The following is a 19,741-nucleotide window of genomic DNA, read 5'->3' as shown; positions in this document are numbered from 1 at the left end:
ACAAAACTGAATCACTTCACTTGTACGCCGTAGATATACGAATTGGAGACTATAATATTGAGGAAGTAACAGTATTAAAATATCTTGGAGTCATCTTACAGAAAAACTGCAGATTTACTGAGCAGGTACTAAGTGTCTGTCAGAGTGCGGAGAAACTGACTAAATGCCTAAATATAATTTTGTCAAAGCAGAGCGCTCCTCGGGCATCAAAAAGAAGAGTTTTAGCGACAACCGTAGTGTCAACAATGATGTATGCCGTGCCGGCATGGAGTTGTGCTCTCACTATTAGCAGAAATAGAGACAGGTTGAAAAGAGCACACAGGGAGATACTACTGGGAGTAGTATCTTCCTATAGAACTGTTTCTTACGAGTCCCTCTGTGTGCTCTCGGGAATGTTACCGATTGACCTTATCGCCAGATATAGAACTGACAGGTTTTTAGGGAGAGCAAAAAATGAAGTCAGGGAAAACATACATAGAATCTGGCAGGAGAGATGGGCGGAGGCTGGAGTGGCTGGATGGACAAGAACCTTAATTCCAGAATTAACAGGATGGATAAACAGGCGGCATGGAGAAACTGACTATTGGATCACCCAGTTCCTGACGGGACATGGGTGTTTCAATGGTTATCTCCATAAGGTGGGAAGAAGGAATGAACCCAGGTGCATGTACTGCGAACAGGACGATGATTCTGAGCATACGTTTTTAGTATGTAATAAATGGATAAGACTAAGACACGACGCGGGTATTCATGGAAAAACGCAGAAGGAAACCATGGATTTCATGCTCAGCAGTAAGGAGAACTGGAGGAAGGTTACTGATTATATAAAGACAGTACTAAAACAGAAGAATGAAGATGAAAGAAGTATGGGTTTCTAGTATGTTAGGTTGGGTCGGACAGCCTCAGCGGTGAGAGCCAGCATGCTTAGGTGTGCTGGTTTCAATGATCCGCTGAGGACTCCTTGGGGTGTGCTGTAGGGACAAGAGAGTATTATGAAAGTTCCGGGGATCACATCACGACTTGTAGGTATGATGTGGTTCCATAGAGGACATAATAGAGAATAAAAAATCTCAAAAGAGCCACCGGTAGGCCTGACCTGCCATGCCGGTATATAGCCGGTAGGCGGGGAGGGCCTATTAGAGTAACGGACACTCCCCTGGGTGGCGTAATACCATCAAGTCGGTCCGGCCCAGGGGAGTAGAGAAAAAAATAAAAAATAAAAACTTGTACGCCAGTGCTCCGTAACGGCAGCCAGCATGACCTTAAATGTGGCCCGGCGACTGCGACAATAATCCGTTACTACATTAGCACGCAATATGTTAAAAGGGTTCCCTTTAGCCCTTTTCTGGATTTCTCCCATTATTATATTTTCTACTACTTTCTTCTTAACTGGTAGAAATCCTTTACTCAGGTAACGGATATATATGGCCCTGAAAATGTCCTACCGAGTGTATAGCACTGAAAAGGGCTGTTTGATTGATTGTCATTTTAATTTATCTTAAAAAGGAATGAATATAAAACGTTCAAAGTGTGCATGAACTGAAAAAAAGAAATGTATAAACATACAGTTTGTTTAGCTAGCAGTGAAAGGTAGGTACAGAGCTTGTCAGCATGTGCGTATATACATCCAGTTAAATGAGCTTATAATCGTATGAATGCTGTTTGAGTTAAGGTAGATTCTGAGATGATTTTATTAATTTATTTTAGACTTCCTTGTAAACTACATAGTAGTCTTTCCTTCTAGTCTGGAGTCAAAATAAATAGCTAGCTCATCTTAGAGCAGGCTACATAAAAATTCCCGTGAGAGAAACCTCAGTTCAATTCCTGCCACTTTTAAGGATTGTCCTCGAGACTTATTGCCTGTCATTACAAAACATTACCTTAAAAAAAAACTGCAACTATTTGAGCTCAAAAGGACATTCTGATTACATAAGAGGTATGAATATGGACTCTTTTTGACCATAGCTAATAATCACAGTAGCTTGTATGACGTTATATTGAGTGGACTTAACTTGTAGTCGGTACCGTTGCACAATTTAGGTGGCTGGAGATTTTTTAGCTGCATCACGGGAGCGCTAACTTTGAGAAGAAGCTTGTGTGTTGGAAATACAGCACACAAGCTTTGATTTAGGAGGAATGAGAGAATTGAGGAACTATGTATCAAACACAATTCACTGAATCAATGAAATTATACTCCTTTCCTTCTCCTTCAAATGACCTCCGCATTATGTCATTAATATCAGTGTATTGTTTTATTTTTTGGTGTAACAATAGCTCGTTCACACAACCAATCCATGGATTTATCCTTTAAGGTGGCAATATCAAAATAAACTCTAGGTATAAGATTCTTTAAGATCGTCATATTCGTGCCTAAGCTAACAGGAATCGAAGTCTTCCCAGATTCAGGGTACTGTGTATCTCCTATATTCAATAGAAGTTCAGAAAACTGTGTCTTCATCAGAAGACTGATCAGGGCTACCATAATGACGGACATATGTCATAGCATCCTGAGTCCGCTCATGCATGTATTGAGGGCCTCATCGATCGCATTAACATTCCCACTTCGTAAACAATCTTTCAGATGAATATAATTTTCTGCTCTCACCTGTTTTGTAGTGTTTTAAATGAAGTTCAATATTTTAGTCTCTATTTTGCTATACCTAGTAATTACACATTGGCTTAAAAGAGAACAAATACACAGCATTAAATATTATCTTCTTCTTTAATCATAAGACCGTAAGTGTAGTAGTTTGTTGCCAGACTGTTTTGTTTGCTATAGGTCTTTTTATTCGGGTCATATTGAGGCAAATCAACAGCATATCCATTTAAAAGATGTATAGGTAAGTAATGAGTAGGTATCGATGTGTTAGTATATGTGTACAAATTATGCGTGTATGCATGCGAATAGGCAGGTTGATGAAGTTATATAATACGTACGCGTGTATATGTATATGCATGAAAACATGAACGTTTTTTATATGCAGTATTAAAATTAACACTAACACTTAGCAAAAAGATCGAGAAACGTGCTATCAACCGGGAGGTACTTACTGAAGTGACAATTGGAATTACTATATTGAAAATCATGTGCAATGAAGGGTGCGGATGGAATTGGACTAGAGTTTGAGTTAATTATATTTGACAACTTCATATTGAAGGGTGTGGCTACTTTACTTTCGAAGAAAATGCTAAGGGTTACATTATCTAAATTTGCTACGTAGTAGCAAGCAGGTTGCTAATCACTACCTAGGCAGCTTACTGTTGTTCGTTTACCTAAATGTAAACCCACGATAAATTACATGGCCCATAATCCCTTATCACCATGGATTGTAGGTTTCATTTTCCAACGGAAAATGCATTTTTCTAAATTACCAGCACAATGTGCTGGTAATATCATAAAATCGATTCAAAAGCGATAGAATAAAAGGCAAAGATGTAATAAACAATTTTTGTTTTTTACCCCTTAAAAAATCTGATGTGAACAGTACATGACTTGCTTGTACGCCTATTAAATTACATACACACATTTTTTTTAAATGAGACGTACATAAAATTTTATTTCAATAATAACTTTTGATTTTTTTCATATTTTTTTTATTGTTATTACTGAATTTTTATCTAAAAATTTTTTTAACAACCAGAGATTAATAATTACTAATAAATTAATATAGTTAAATTAAAAAAAAAACAAGGTAAAAAAAAAGGAGAAGTCTGATTCGAATCGATGTGCCGTCCTCTTTTTATTTCCAAATATTTCATTAATTAAAAATTTATTTGGCTTTAACTCTGGAGCCAATGAAAATAAGTACCACTTATGATATATCGCTGAAAACTTCTCAGTGAGCGCTTATTACTGTAGTTAAGAAAAAGTCCAAAATCCAGATTTTTTTTGGATTTTGGGCTTTTTTCGACACTTTTGGTTTAGTAGATTGCAATCAGAAAACACAACTAAAGCGCAATTCAGAAATCACAATTAGATGTTACAATAATCCTAGATCCAAAATTCCAAAATCCTAGGGAAACTAGTCAAAATGGATTCAGGAATGGTCAAAATGGATATTTCCGTTGAAATTTGAAAACTGAAATTTTTCGCAATCACAGTACTTCTTTTATTACGTGCAAAGAAGTAAAAAACCTAAAAGATTTTTAGATGTTTATTTGAAGGGACTTGCCAGCCCAAATCGTGCGAATATCTCGTTTAGTGCAGACGGAAAGTTGTAGGGGGAAGTTTGTAAACATTACTTGAAACTTTTTCAACACTTTCTAAGCCAAATTTAAAAAAATCTTGAAATAGGTTTTAGATATTTACATGAAGATTACACACACCAAGAATTAAGTTGATATCTTCATTTGTTACCAAAAGATTTTTAAAAAATAGTAAAACTAAATGTTACCCCTTTAATGTTTAACCCTTTAACATCGCATTTCAAAAATTCCTTAAAGTGAAATTATACCGTAAAAAGGACATGTACACAAAGATTTCATCAATTTATCTTCAGTAATTTTTGCTGGGGGTTGAAGTCAGGTACTTTGTTTTATTGGTACAAATTAACATAAAACCTAACGAAGTAAGGAAAGTTTTCTGTTCCTAAAAAATTGAAATATTTAAAAATGATACATTTAAATAAGTAGAATTGAAAAATACAGTTTTTTGATATACAAAAACTTGTCATAATTAGGCATTTAGCAGGAAATAAACTATTGGTCGCGCCCATACATTGTCACCGTTACAGGTTGACTCATGTCGAAGTTTAAACTTAATTGCCATTGTAATGAAGATAAATGATAACGTGTGTTGTCGATGATGATTCTGTCTTAATTCTAGTTGATTGAAGAGATTTGGACACATTGTTGCTAAACAATATACGTTTAGCATATCTAATGACTTCATAACGTTATCTCTATCTTATTAATAGGTAAGTTGTCGATTGAAAAATTTTGATCTTTATATAATACACGGTTACAAGTCATTGTAAAATTAAATTGATTGTTAATAATAATCAAAACGTTGACTCCAATATATTAATATATGGAAACGTTGACTACAATTTTTTCGTTAAATATTTTTGTTCAAAATCTCATTAACAATTAGTCATTTGGCCCCCGACTTATCAGTGTAATGTAACTATACCGTTAAATGTGTAGTCTTGAACAAATTCAGGCTTACCATTCATGAGACGTATGGTTAATTGAAATCCTGATACTAAAGAACACCGGTATCCAAAACCTAGTATTAAAATCCGAATTAAAGCAACTTCATTAGGATTTGAACCTGAAAACTCTCTACTTCGAAATCAGATGACTTACGGCGACTAATTTACTATTAGACCAACCCGGTGGAGTGATTCCAATTTTTTGTGAAGGAAATAATAATAAAAAAACGAATAAAATATTGAGCACGGCTAAAATTGTTCGTGAATTGCTTGTTTTTTCTGTCTTGTTATTAGTGATAATTTTCCTCTTTTATACTCAACGTAAGACTAAACTCTAACTCCGGTTTCGTTAGACGCTTTAATACGGTTTACTTAAATAGAAAACTATCCAATTAAAAACCGTATTCTGCCATTTCCCCCAACTAATATAAATTTAATTCAATTTGTTTAACAAAACTTTAAATTAATAAATCTGTTCGAGGTAATATTTTACTGTTTCTGAGATATTAAATCTGTTTCGTCAGTACATTAGTTGTTACTGCCCCCTCACCAAGCTGCTCAATAGGTTTTGTGGAATTAAGTTTGCTTCTCTATATATGACATTTTTTTTAGACCTTGCTTTACTTCTATTTTTAAAATGTTCTATTTAAAACTGTACAGCGATAATTTTAACGCGTCATATAAATAATTTAAACTGTGTTCATATGCATTATGGAAATAACTGAATCAAATGTTACAGACTCATACCTTGAATTCTTTTAGTACAAAATATCATAGTCGGGTAGGAATATAATAAAATCTAATTTCATATCAACAAATCACATATTACACCATGGAAATACTGTTTGTCTTTTACTGAGTTCTGCGTTTTACAATGCTTGTCAGAATAATCGTTCTCGGTATGAATTTAATATTGTTGATTAAAATATGCCATCATAAAAAGAAAACATAGATTCAAGTTTTAATAAACTGTACTAAGGAGGTAACTTTAATATCGAACTTTAATTTGTTAACATATATTAAGAAAAAACACTACTCCCCAACTGATTTTTGTAGGACAACACATACAGACACCAAACTGTATTAAAATGAATAAATATACAACGTTCATCATATAGACATTACAAAGTCTACATGCGATTTATAGCTGCGAATGTTAAAAATGTCAAGAAGTTAGGCAGTAATACTCAAAATTATCTGGTGAATATTACTAGATAATATTTTTAAAATCATTATCTATACCGTTTGTTTTTCTTATTAAATTTTTACAAAAGAACTTGTCGGACAAGTTTTTATAAAAGAACCAAATTCTTTTATATAAATTTATTCGTTACAAGTATAACACAATCTTAAAAAAAAAAAAAAAAAAAACAGTAGAAATTTACTTCATTCTTTTCATTGATACGAAAACATGTATACTTTATCATTTGATTGAGATGATAAAAAAATTGATCACCTTTTTGCAGATTTGGATTTTAATCAAATTTATACTAAAATGTATTTTAAAACTCAAAAATGTGTACTTTTTTCTAAATTATTTCAGAAAATACCTCAATCCATAGCGAATTATATTGCGTGATACTAAACATTATAAATATTGAATGTTAAAAAACTATTTTTCACTTTCAATACGCAAATAAAATCAAGAACATAGCATTTACAATAATAGTTTTTTTCTTTTTGTAAACAACTGATATCGGAAGGTTCAGGAAATTATTTCAAACATGCTTTTTTTGTCTTCAGTCATTGACTGGTTTGATGCAGCTCTCCAAGATTCCCTATTTAGTGTCAGCCGTTTCGTTTCGGTATACCTCCTGCATCCTACATGCCTAACAATTTGTTTTACATATTCCAAATGTTGCCTGCCAGGACATTTTTTCCCATATGCCCTGTCCCTCCAATATCGAAGCGACTATTCCAGGATGCGTTAATGTGTGGCCTATAAGTCTCTCCCTTCTTTTAACTGTATTTAACCAGCTGCTTCTTTCTTCATCAGTTTGCCTCAAAACCTCTTCATTTGTCATTTTATCAACCCATCTGATTTTTAACATTCTTCTGTAGCACCACATTTCAAAAGCTTCTAATCTTTTCTTTTCAGGTACTCCGATCGTCCAAGTTTCACTTCCATATAAAGCGACACTCCAAACATACACTTTCAAAAATCTTTTCCTGACATTTAAATTAATTTTTGATCTAAACAAATTATATTTCTTACTGAAGGCTCGTTTAGCTTGTGCTATTCGGCATTTTATATCGCTCCTGCTTCGTCCATCTTTAGTAATTCTACTTCCCAAATAACAAAATTCTTGTACCTCCATAATCTTTTCTCTTCCTATTTTCACATTCAGTGGTCCATCTTTATTATTTCTACTACATTTCATTACTTTTCTTTTGTTCTTGTTTATTTTCATACGGTAGTTCTTGCGTAGTACTTCATCCATACCATTCATTGTTTGTTCTAAATCGTTTTAGTCTCAGCTAGAAATACTACATTATCAGTAAATAGTAGCATCTTTATCTTTTCACCTTGCACTACTACTCCGGATCTAAATTGTTCTTTAACATCATTATCTGCTAGTTCTATGTAAAGATAAAAAAGTAATGGGTATAGGGAACATCCTAGTCGGATTCCCTTTTTTATTATTGCTTCTTTCTTTGATTATTACTGTTGCAGTTTGGTTCCTGTAAATTTTAGTAGTTGTTCTTCTATATCTTACGTGAACCTTTTTAAAACCTTTTAAACTGCTGAAATTTTATCCGTTATCAAACGTTATCAAAAATCTTTTCTAAGTTTATAAATGCCAATTATGTTGGTTTTTTTTCTTTAATCTTCCTTCTACTATTAACCTGAGCGCTAAAATCGCTTTCCTTGTCCCTATACTTCTCCTGAAATCAAATTGGTCTTTTCCTAACACTTCTTCCATTCTCCTGTCAATTCTTCTGAACAGAATTCTAATTAAGATTTGATATGCGTGAGTAGTTAAGCTAATTGTTCTGTATTCATCACATTTATCTGCTTCTGCTTTCTTTGGTATCATGAAAATAACACTCTTTTTGAGATCTGACGGAACTTTCCCTTTTTCGTAAATACTGCACACTAGTTTTGTACAATCTATTGCTTCCTCACCTATACTGCGCAGTAATTCTGCAGGTATCCTGTCTATTCCACGATCCTTTCTGCCATTCAATTTTTTTAATTCTTTCTTAAATTCAGATCTCAGATTGTAATTCCACCGAGTCATCTGCCACCTTTTCTTCAGGTTTTTAAACCCCAGTCCACATATCATTATTACTAATTTATGGCCGCTATCAACGTCTGCTCCAGGATAAGTTTTGCCCTTGACTAGTTGATTTCTAAATCTTTGTTTAATCATGATGTAATCTATCTGATATCTTGCAGTATCACCAGGCTTTTTCCATGTGTATATTCTTCTATTATGATTTTTAAACTGGGTGTTGGAAATTACTAAATTATACTTCTTGAAAAGCTCAATAAGTCGGTCCCCCCTTTCATTCCTTTTGCCCAACCCGTATTCACCTACAAAATGTCCTTTCTTGCCTTTTCCAATGCTTGCATTCTAATCTCCAAATATGATTAAATTTTTATCCCCTCTATTTGTGTTTAATTACTTCGTCAATTTCTTTGTAAACACACTCTACCTCATCATCATCATCATGAGCCTTGTAGGCATATAGACGTTAACAATCGTTGTCGGCTTAGGTTTTGATTTTATTCTTATTACAATGATTCTATCACTAAGATTTTTGAAATACTTTATTCCCTTCCCTATCTTCTTGTTCATTACGAAATCTACTACAGCCAGACCTTTATTTGATGCTGAATTAATTATTCTAAAATCACCTGCCCAAAAGTCGTTTCCTCTTCCCACCGAACCTCGCTAATTCCTACTACATCTTCATTTGACCTATCCATTTCCTTCTTTAACTTTTCTAATCTACCAACCTTTTTAGACTTCTAAATTCCACTTTCCAACTCGTAGAATTTTATTTTTTAACTTTCTGGTGACCGCTTCCTTAGTAGTCCCCACACGGAGATCCGAACGGGGGACTAGTTTACCTCCGGGATATTTTATTAAGGAAGGCGACTCCATCTTTGTTACATGAAAATGTAGAGAACTACATTTGCTTGAAAAAAAACCTGCTGTATTTTTCCGTTGCTTTTGGCTGCGCAGTACTCAGAAGATTGAGTGATTTTGATATGGTCGTTTAAGTCCTTCTGACCTACGCCCTTAATAACTACTGAAAGAGCTGCTGTCCTCTTTCAGAATCATTCCTTAATCTGGTTCTCAACAAATACCTCTCCGATATGGTTGTACCTTCAGTCCAGCTACTCTGTATTTCTGAGCACTCAAGCCCATCAGCAATATCTCATGATTCATAAAGGGAGTTAAAACACGTAACGGAAATATACTCTTTATTTTTATTAATTAACTGACAGGATCCTATGAAAAGAAAATAATGTAGTATCATATCTTCTGTTTTGGGTATGGACAGAATATTAAAAACTGATTTTCTTAGTTGCTATTAACAGCAGTGTTAAGTATATTGCTGAATGCATAAATCTCTGGGCAAATACGTTTGTTGCGTGTGTATCTTCTTGCTCATCTAACCAAATAAGAGCTAATTAAAATTTAAATCAAATTGTTATTAATGTTTTTACTAATAGTTTTATTTTTTATTATTATTTTGTTTTCACTCATAGTAGTCAAATTAAACGAACCAAATTATTAAATTTCCGCTTCAGGTGAAAAAGATATTTATCAAAATAAGAATTAATTATATGTTACGTCTGCTAACATTAAACAAAATTTAAATTTATTATTATCAAAGGAAGACGTAAAACTTGTAGACTGTAGAGCGTCAATTTTAGCCTGTGTCTTTACTTTATCTTTTATGATTGATGAATTTCAAAAATAACGATTTCATTTAATTACAAAGTTCCCGTCCTTAACTCTTACCTTGTTGACGCAAATACTTTTTTTATTTTTCATTACAAGGTTATATTTACTTATCTTTACTTTGATATACTGTGCTTCTATGTTCTTAAATAATTAATTACTATTACTTTTGAATGGAACATTCCATTAAATTATTTTATCATATTTTAACGCAATTGAATAATAACAAAATTTGACCTTATTTTTGGATTATCATATAACTTCGATTATGTAACGATTCGTTTCTGGGTTGTAGTCCTAATATTTTCGGGTTCATTGTAATTCCTATTAAAATTCACAAAGATCCTGAATCAAAATACATCACCGGATTACATGTAAAATAAATTAGGATCACAAACAAATGTTATTAGAAGTTAAGACGACCTCTTTTTAGAGTCGAAATATAACATGATGACGAACACCGTCAACGCGCAATACATGATCATATAATATATATCATATCATATATATATATATAAATTTGTTGTAAAATTTAGTCACTTGATAGGGCTATAAGCGGGAAACACATCCCCAAAAATGTTGCTAGACAAATCCAAAATATAACGTAAATTTAAAAAAGTTTTTTTTTTTTATTAATCAAGTAGATTATTTAAATCACTAATTTTTTTTAAATTATTTATTTTTGTTGTTGATTAGTTACAACTAATACATGAAATAGATTATATCCCAAATTAATGTATTTTCCTTAAATTTCTGTCATTCACACAAAATAAATTAAAGAAATCTCATTTTCGGAATTACTTTTTTTTTTAAATAGTTTTCGATAAATGATCGTCTATTATTCCATAAATATTTACTTATGGATAATTTATTTGTTGCTTCGCTTAAACAGATTTTAACAGATCCTCAGGAGTATAAAATCGTTTTTAAAGTGTTCTCTTTGTGAGAAAAAAATATTATTTCATTCCATTCAAGTAATTTTCTGTATAAATTGAAATTTACATTAATTTAATAAAACGTCCTGTTTACCTTTTTCTCTAATCTATTTCTATGTGCTACAAAACCAAAAACGGTGTTACTTTGTGCTGGTGCTACTTTTATTCATTAAAATTTTACTCACTGAAAGTAGAATACGTTTACTATCCGAATCAGTGCAACGTGTAATCAATTGTAAATTAAATCTTAATATGTTCTGCAAAAAATTGAAAGGTTCAAAAAAAGGTTTCTAAAAAAACAGAAAACTTTGAAATACAATAAAGATTTAACAGTCGCAAAAATTATTGTATTATTATTGAAAAAGTCTACTTCAGAGAAATGTATTTTTCGGCCTGTTAGATGTCGACGTATAACAAATCTTACTTCTTGCTTCCTTATCAAATTATCTAGACGTCCTTATCAACTATCTTAATTCTTAACTCATAACTATTGTTAGTACTCATTATTAAAATTAAATAATCATTGAAAAGATATAATGTCATTATTTAATCTAATGAACTCGAACGTATTCTAGATTATATCACGTAACTAAAAAAATAACTCTCGATCACTAAAGCATGTTCTTTATATCAAGAATCAAAAAAACTTTTATTTTATATATTGATCGCTTATTACTAAATGAACTTGAAAGTTACTTTATCGAGTTTTGCTAAAATCTGAAAAGGGGAAGAATGAAAAACTTAAACGTTTGGTTTGCAGATAGAAAGTAGTAGAATGTATATGTTGGAAACTCTCCAAAGATAAGAAGAAAGGAGTTTTTGAGGTAGAAAAAAGCCTCCTCATTCATCTATGATAAAATATGAAATTCTTCTCTTGAAATATCTGCTTCCATAATATGATGGAAATAGTTAGACAGTTGGTTACAACGTATGCAGTAGTAAAGTACTAAAACACAACGATATATTTATATATAATACATTCCCATAAGATGTATTATATTTTATAAACAAATGAACGGGAATAAATTTAAAAATATTTACATCCTTAATATAGTTACATAATAAATTTTAGGATAAGAAATATAAAAATATATTACACTTTTTTATTTCTTAAACTTTTAAAAGTTTTAACTTTCTTTTAATACTCCAAGATAGTATTTTTTCCCCAGCAGCTATAAATTTTATTAAAAAATCTAATAGTATTTTTTTAATATTTTTCTTTCAATATAATAATAAAAATACATTTGGTAAGGCTAAGTGCATTTTATCTATCAAATGTACACGATTAAATGAATCCAGGAAACATTATTTTTAAAATAATGTAAAATTACGAATATGTTTTTTATTTACTTCAAAAATAATTTAAACAAATCAGTTTTCTAAAAATTCGTCAAAACCAATTTCTATGTACATTAACTGTACCATCCTAGTAACATCGACCGGTCGGCCAGTTGACCGGTTCAGCTCCTAGCGTGCTGACTGACCGTTACATGAAAAGGTTTTGAGGTTTGGGGGTTCCAGGTAAAAAGGCCTGTCTTTTTTATAATTTATTTTCTTTCCAGCTTCTTACCGTCAATTATGAGGGCAATTTAAAAAAAAAATTAACTGATAATTTAAAAAGCCAAACTTATTTAACATTAAAAGTTCTTAAAACTCCTTCTCAAATCTAATTATGAAAAGCTGTTTGGCATATTAATATTAAAAAAATTCTTTTATCAATATTCAGGGGTCTGAATATTAAGAATGAGATAAAAATAATTAGATTGCGTAATTATTTACAACATCATTTAATTTAATTTAAATTAAACATCATTATTTAATTTTAAATTTGTATGGTGATCCTTTACGAACACAAGTAAGATAGAGTTAAATAATATAGAAGGATATGTTTCTGGGTTCATTAAAAAAAATTCTATGATGAAATGAAGTAATTAAAGACGAAGAGTTGCACGGATAAAACAATTAACACGTAGTAAATTGAGATTTTATTAACTTTACGAAGTTTTAAATGTATTTAAGCAACTTAATAACAGACAAAATATAAATAAATAAAACTTTTGTAGAATTCGCTAATTAGGAAAATTCCTGAAAATCCACACTATTTTTGTATTTATTAGGGTACAATAATTACTGATGAGTAAAAATGTGATGTAAGATTTTAAAGAAGAAATAACTTAATAAAAAAAGAATAGTTTATAAAATAATTTATAAATAAAATAGAATTTTTTTTTAAACTCTAAGAATGTAGAATATGAAGTAAGGTTATATTTAAACGTTTAAGGTTATATTAAACGCTCAAGCATAAATAAAGCAAATATGGTTGAAACTGAAGAACCAAGGCATTCGCTCAAACGTGGAGAGTTTTAATGAGGTCAATAAGAGATTTAGAGTTAAACAACTAAATTAATTATTACACAAGTAAAACCTGAAATCGAATATAAACGGTGTTTGCCAGAAGTCCAAGTTAATAGCAGTTTTTCTCTGTTTACATTGTTAGTAGAGCAGACCACTAAAAATAAATCGATAACTAAACATTTTGACAAAAGTCTGCTCGTAAATGCTTTTATGCATTATTGGAGTTATTGATTTCTAAACTCAGATGAGAAGTTACGATAGTCCAAATAAATATACGTTGATACTGTAAACTGATATATAAGTTAGCAATCAACTTGCTTTGTAACGGTCTCATCCAAGGGTTTGGAAGATTATAATTTTCCATCAAAATATACGCGGTTAATTGGACATTTTATTTCGATGTAGTGAAGTTTCCGTTTTATGGAATATTTATTTTATTGCCACTGTAAATTTGTTACTGCCTTAGATGCTTTTGTATTTTATATGATCATCATCTACTTTAATTAAGGCCATCCGTTATTAAAGAATAAGACATGATACAAAGGTTTGTTTAGTTACAAAATCGATGATAGCAGAAAAAAGTATATAAATTTTATAATCGGCCCTTAAATTTACTGTATTATATTACTTTCAACAGTTATTTATTTATTTCTGTATTTGATATGAAGGATGGTAAAAAATAAAAATTTTTTATTTGTTTGTTTAGAAATACAGAATGTCCCACGAAGAAACGGAGAAACTTTCAGGACATGTTCTACCTATGAAAATAATGGTTCATATAAACATAGGTCTGGAAACGATTTGTTTTCGAGTTACGGTTAGCGAAAAATCTCGATTTCAACTCTTCTAATAAAAAGAATCCCTACTGTAATCTTTGGGACCCAAAAAAAATAGAATAAATAAGGTCACAAAACAGTCACTCTTGTAGTTTTTAAGATACCGACGTAAAATACAAAATTCAGTGTCAACACCGAATTTTATTGTTTTCAAACAACAGTTTGTTTGTGGTATACTTCCGTTTTTCTCGTTCATTCAGGTTCTATTTTATAAAAATTAACATTTAAATATAAAAAGACTGGTTTATTTAGAGAAAACCAAACTACATTGCATAGAAACGGCGTTTTTTTTGTTTTTTTTAAAGACTGACATCGACGCTTTGGTTATTTTGAAAAATAAAATATGCGTATGAATAATGCCATGCCTGACCGGGGTTCAAACCCAGGATCTCCGGATGAAAGATATCAGTAGCGGAGACACTGACACATTTTGTTAAATTTTATTTTAAAAATAAAAATCTTTTTTTTAACGCTAATGTTTTTGAATTGCTTAGTTTTTTTTTTTTATGAATGAATTTATTTGTAAAAGAAAGCAAATGTATTTATAGTTACATTTAACTAAATTAGATTTAATCTTTTATGACAACATTAGTAGAAGTTCTTTTATTTCGAAGTTACTACAAAAGAAAGAAATAAATTAAATAAATGGATTAGATTTCAGTTTGGTTTAATTTATTTTAGTAGCAGGATCCTTGTGAAGATGGAAAATTGACTTATAAGCAAAGTATAATTAGTTCTTTCATGGTTATTTTTTTCTGAATGAGTAATAAGATTTCTTCGCTTTAAATTATTTCCATTACTGTTTTTTGCGTGAATTACTCCACATCAGCTCGCGTCTTTTTTTTAGTTCACACTTAGCCAACCTAACCTAACCTTAATTTGGTGAAAGAAAAAAGTAAAGTTAAAATTTGATAAAAATTATTGAATTTAATACATTTCAACCAGTTAAAAATAACCCGCCTGACTGTTTTTTTCGTTTTCAGTTAATATTATTAATATCAGCAATGGAAAAAAATCTCCAAAGAAAACTTAAATTTGATAAAGGCCTACTTGTTTGGAAAAATATTAAAATTAATAAAAATTTATAAAATAAAACTTGTAGGATTGAACCTAGGTAAAAAATAACTTATTTAATTAATTAAAAATAATTTTAGAGAATTAAAAAAAAAACATTTTACACAGTAATATATTAGCAAAGTAGAGAATGTTACAAGAGACGTTTATAAATTTTAGGGAACACTTCATGATAAAATGTCAAATCTTGACTCATTCACCCTTGAAAACACCTTTGTCAAAAATAACAATTTCAGGTTTAATATGAAAATTGAGAAGTGATAGAGTCCTGCTGAATTGCTTCGCTGAATTGAATATATTGACCAAAACTATGCCAAGCCCACCAAAATCAATTTAGCCCTACAAATAATACATAGACTCTGCTCACTAGCAGTATCTCTTACAAAACCATCAGCTCTTATAAAAAAAAACTAGCAAAACATTCAGAACAGTATAGAATTCGGTCTTTATAAGACCAAGAGTTTATTGCGTAATATAAGATTTTTACGTTAGAAACCTGTAATAATGCTTAGTCCTAGTAGTGAACAGAGTACAGGTATTACTTGTATGCCTAAACTGCATAACTTACTGCCACTTATTTACATTAAGAAAACAGAAAGATAACTACGTTCACTTCACTCAAGATGTACAGAGATGTCAGAATTTCTAATTTTATTTTATTTCGGTAGAGTTTGATGTAACGAAACGAAATTAATACGACGCATCGCTTGAATGTTACAGCTTCAGGTTAATTTATGTGTTACAGTAATAATATACGGTAACAAGACCGGTATAGCGGGACTGAGTAATGGATTCCTACCAATTATTATGAAAGTAGTAGAAGATATAATAATTGGAGGAATCCAGAGGATTAAAAATAACCCTTTTAGTAAAGGTAACAGGTCCGCTTAACAATAGTCTTTTGTAATACTCGAGTTGGGTCCGGTCCGCAGGTACAGAAAATAGAAATAAAAATGCTACGGGATAAACCATTTAAAAATCAGTTCGGCGGAGTTCTGTGAAGCAGTCCAGCGAGACGTTACGACATCAATCCCGTGAGGAGAGACTGCAAGTTGTGCGAAGTATCGATCAGTTCTGCGGAGTTCCGCGAACCAGTCCAGCGAGACGTTACAACGTCAATACAGCAAGGAGAGTCTGCGGCGTGAATCTGCGAGACGTCAGTCGGCGAGAGCATTCTGCGGGGAGGACAGTGAAAAAACGAATTTCCAGTGTAAATTTAGTTCGATTAAGATGACGCCACGAATTCCAGTAAACAAGAAATACTATCGGTGAGTTACTGTAAAACTATAACTGGAAGAAATAATGTACTAAATTTCATTCATAAAATGTTAGAGTAGCTTTATTTGTGGACAGCAAAGGTATTTGCAGTGAACTTTATACTTGTCTTATCTGGTGTACGTATATATGTTTGTTAATAAAGGATTTGTGGTTAAAAGTGTTAAGACTAGCAATTATGTTATATTTTTTTTAATGGGTCGGAATTCTGGTTTTCTATTTAACCTGGAATTATTTCCTGACGATTATTTTATACTCTGCCTCGTATGTAATCTCTGTTTATTATTATTACTATTGACATTTATGACTATTGATGTCTAACATTATGATTGTTTTCTGTTTTGATTATGTTATGTTTTTATATTATATATTATGTTACGTATTAATTGTTTGATTATTGTCGCTTATTATTATTATTTTGATTGTGGTTGTGGTCGCTATGATTAATATTTTTGTATTTACTATTTTTCATTAATGGTTTTATTATTGTCGCTTATTATCATTATTTCCACTGACATTATTTTATGTTTTTAAACCAGTAAAATTTAATTACTTAAACATTCTAAATTTTCAATCTCTCGATATACTAATCGAACGGCGAACACGCGACAATATCCACCACGCATACATTGACTATCTGACAACTATTATTAACAGTTATCCATATCGCATTAAGTTGCAAATTAAGAAAGATTATATATTTTTATATTTTCTAGCTCTCTCAGGCCCACAAACTAAATTTTATCCTCTTTCAATCTTTTGAAGAATAAATGTTTATAAAAAACAATATACATTTATACAAATATACATTTATCAAAAATATACATAAGAAAACTTTTCTCTGGTAAATTAATTAATTTCAACTTATGTAAAATTTAAACAAAATTTCTAGGTCCAGAAAACTAATCACTTGTTTTGCTGTTATTTTTTGTAGAGCCTACAACAGACATAATTGGCGGCCCTGATTTGTATATTGATAGAGGTAGTACGATAAACCTAACTTGCGTCGTTTTATATAGCCCAGAGCCTCCAGCATATATATTCTGGAATCACAATGAAGCGGTAAGTACAATATTAAATATTAATTTTAAATTACTTCTCAACACTGTAAACATTACAATAGTATAATATCTCATTCACTTTAATTTTGTTGACCGGTTCAATCCTGAGCTAGCACTTCATTCATTTTAATCAGCTATAACAAACGTTGAACGTAAGGTAAAGCACAGTATAAGTACTTAAATATGATTAATAAATGTGCTCGAGTCTGCAAAGATCTACGTATAATTTATCAGGCTAAACAGTTAAAAACTCTGTAAAAAATATAAACAAAATTTATTAAATAAATATGAAAAATAAAAAAAAGTAGATTAAATACGATAAAAAGACCTTATATATCTGATGAACGAAAATAAATCACTATTACTGAATCGTCACCTGATACTGGATATGACAGCTTCTGGGTTACGCTACAGACCCTGGTTCAAATCCATTTAAATTAATATGTTAATTAAATATAATATAGGATGCAATTAGTGCAATTAAATCCAGCTACAGTTACTTTAAAATGAATTTAAATTCCTCCCAATACATTTATTTTTGTTTTTGGAGCTATGTTGATGGCATTACTTTACGTCTAATGTGGTATAGATGGGAAAAGAATACTGCCGAACTGTAAAAAACTTAATTACAACTGTATCAAATAAAAAAAATATTCAAATCTACTACCGAAAATGCTAAATTAAAAAAAAGGATATTTTTACAAATATACTGAAACAGGTAAGAAACAATGTTTTCAATAATTTTCTGGATGATCGTGAATAAACCTCCTCATGTATTTTAAATAAACATATTAAGGTATTTATACATTACCGGAGGGGTCAGTTCTTTTTTCAGTAATAAACATTGTACGATTTCAATTTCGTTACACGTACATCAAAGCAGCAAAATTATTTTGTTATATATCACGTTATTTGTATATTGACCGCGACCAGAAGCTGCCAATTTGGAATTTCGTTTTCCCGTAAGCCATTTTTTAATTTTTTATTGTACAGGCAATTTTAGTTTACAATTCTGAGTAGTTGTGAATAAAAAGAAAAAAAAACAAATGAAATATACGTAGAAAAAAATAAAAACACACCATATTAATTATTATTGTTATATTTTAAGAGTACAATCAGACTGCTGTCATACCGATTTCAGATTACAACTGCATTCCATTTATATTATATAAAATGATTCTCTAGTGTGCTTCTATCTCCTCTGTCATAAATCGCAGAGGGATTTTTTCATATCCGTAGTATTTTTCCATATGTTTTGTTCTTGTTTCTCGTTAATCTTCAACTTTTCTGTTTGTTTTTATTTTATCTTTTTAATAAAAATGAATAACCTATTTCATCGTGCGTAAAAATATTGATTCTCAACGTAAACCGTTTTCACCCCCACCCTCCCGCCAGCTAGTACGTTGTCTAAGAAATCACTTTTTTTTTGTTTCGTTAATGCGCTAATATTATTAAGGTTTCATTCAAGATAACATCATAAAGTAAAGCTAATTTTACAGGTCTTGGAATTTTCAAAGGGATGACATACTACACAAATGTAGCATTAAAATTAATAAAGTATGTTAATCAAGATTTACAACCGACTTCGTTGCATCTGTCTTTCGTAAGAAAAATTATAGTAACTATTTGAATTCCATTCGAAAATATAGGTGTTTTTTTTTTTTATATGTGTATATATATATATATATATATATATATATAATAGTCAAAGTTTAATAAATTCTATAATTATGAATAGTTGTATTTTATCAAACCTAATTCTTATCTTAGCTTACACCTTGCTTAAACACATGTATAGTGTTATCATTAAAGTGTTGAAACTTTTCTCAAGGAAAGTGTAGTATTCCAGCAGTATGTCGTACTAATTTCCCTATATCAAACTCTACCAAATAAACTTCTAAATTCTGACATCTCCTTATATCTTGAGTGAAAGGAACAAAATATAATTATCTTTCTGCATAAGTTTTCCTAATGTAAATAAATTTTCTCACCCGTTCTTCTAGTAAGTTCAGCATTAGGCAAAAAGTTCATATAAACAAAAACTGTTTCAGACGATATTATAACAAGTGATTACTGAAAGAAGTCCATATAGCTTTTATCGATTTATTTTTTAATATTTTTACAGACTTGATT

General features: G+C 30.7%; 1 protein-coding gene across 1 annotated transcript in view; it reads left to right on the top strand.

Moving 5' to 3' along the window:
- Window positions 1–19,741, top strand: part of LOC142317749 (neurotrimin-like) — a 447,981-nt gene that overhangs the window by 305,789 nt on the left and 122,451 nt on the right. Inside the window, exon 4 of the mRNA XM_075354297.1 lies at window positions 17,482–17,609. Within this exon, the coding sequence (XP_075210412.1) occupies window positions 17,482–17,609 (128 nt within the window). The remainder of the gene's footprint in view (window positions 1–17,481; window positions 17,610–19,741) is intronic.

Source organism: Lycorma delicatula, chromosome 1, assembly GCF_047948215.1.
Source record: "Lycorma delicatula isolate Av1 chromosome 1, ASM4794821v1, whole genome shotgun sequence".
Taxonomy (NCBI): Eukaryota; Metazoa; Arthropoda; class Insecta; order Hemiptera; family Fulgoridae; genus Lycorma; species Lycorma delicatula.
Note: the sequence above shows the minus strand (reverse complement) of the source record. Positions and strands in the feature narration are given on the sequence as shown.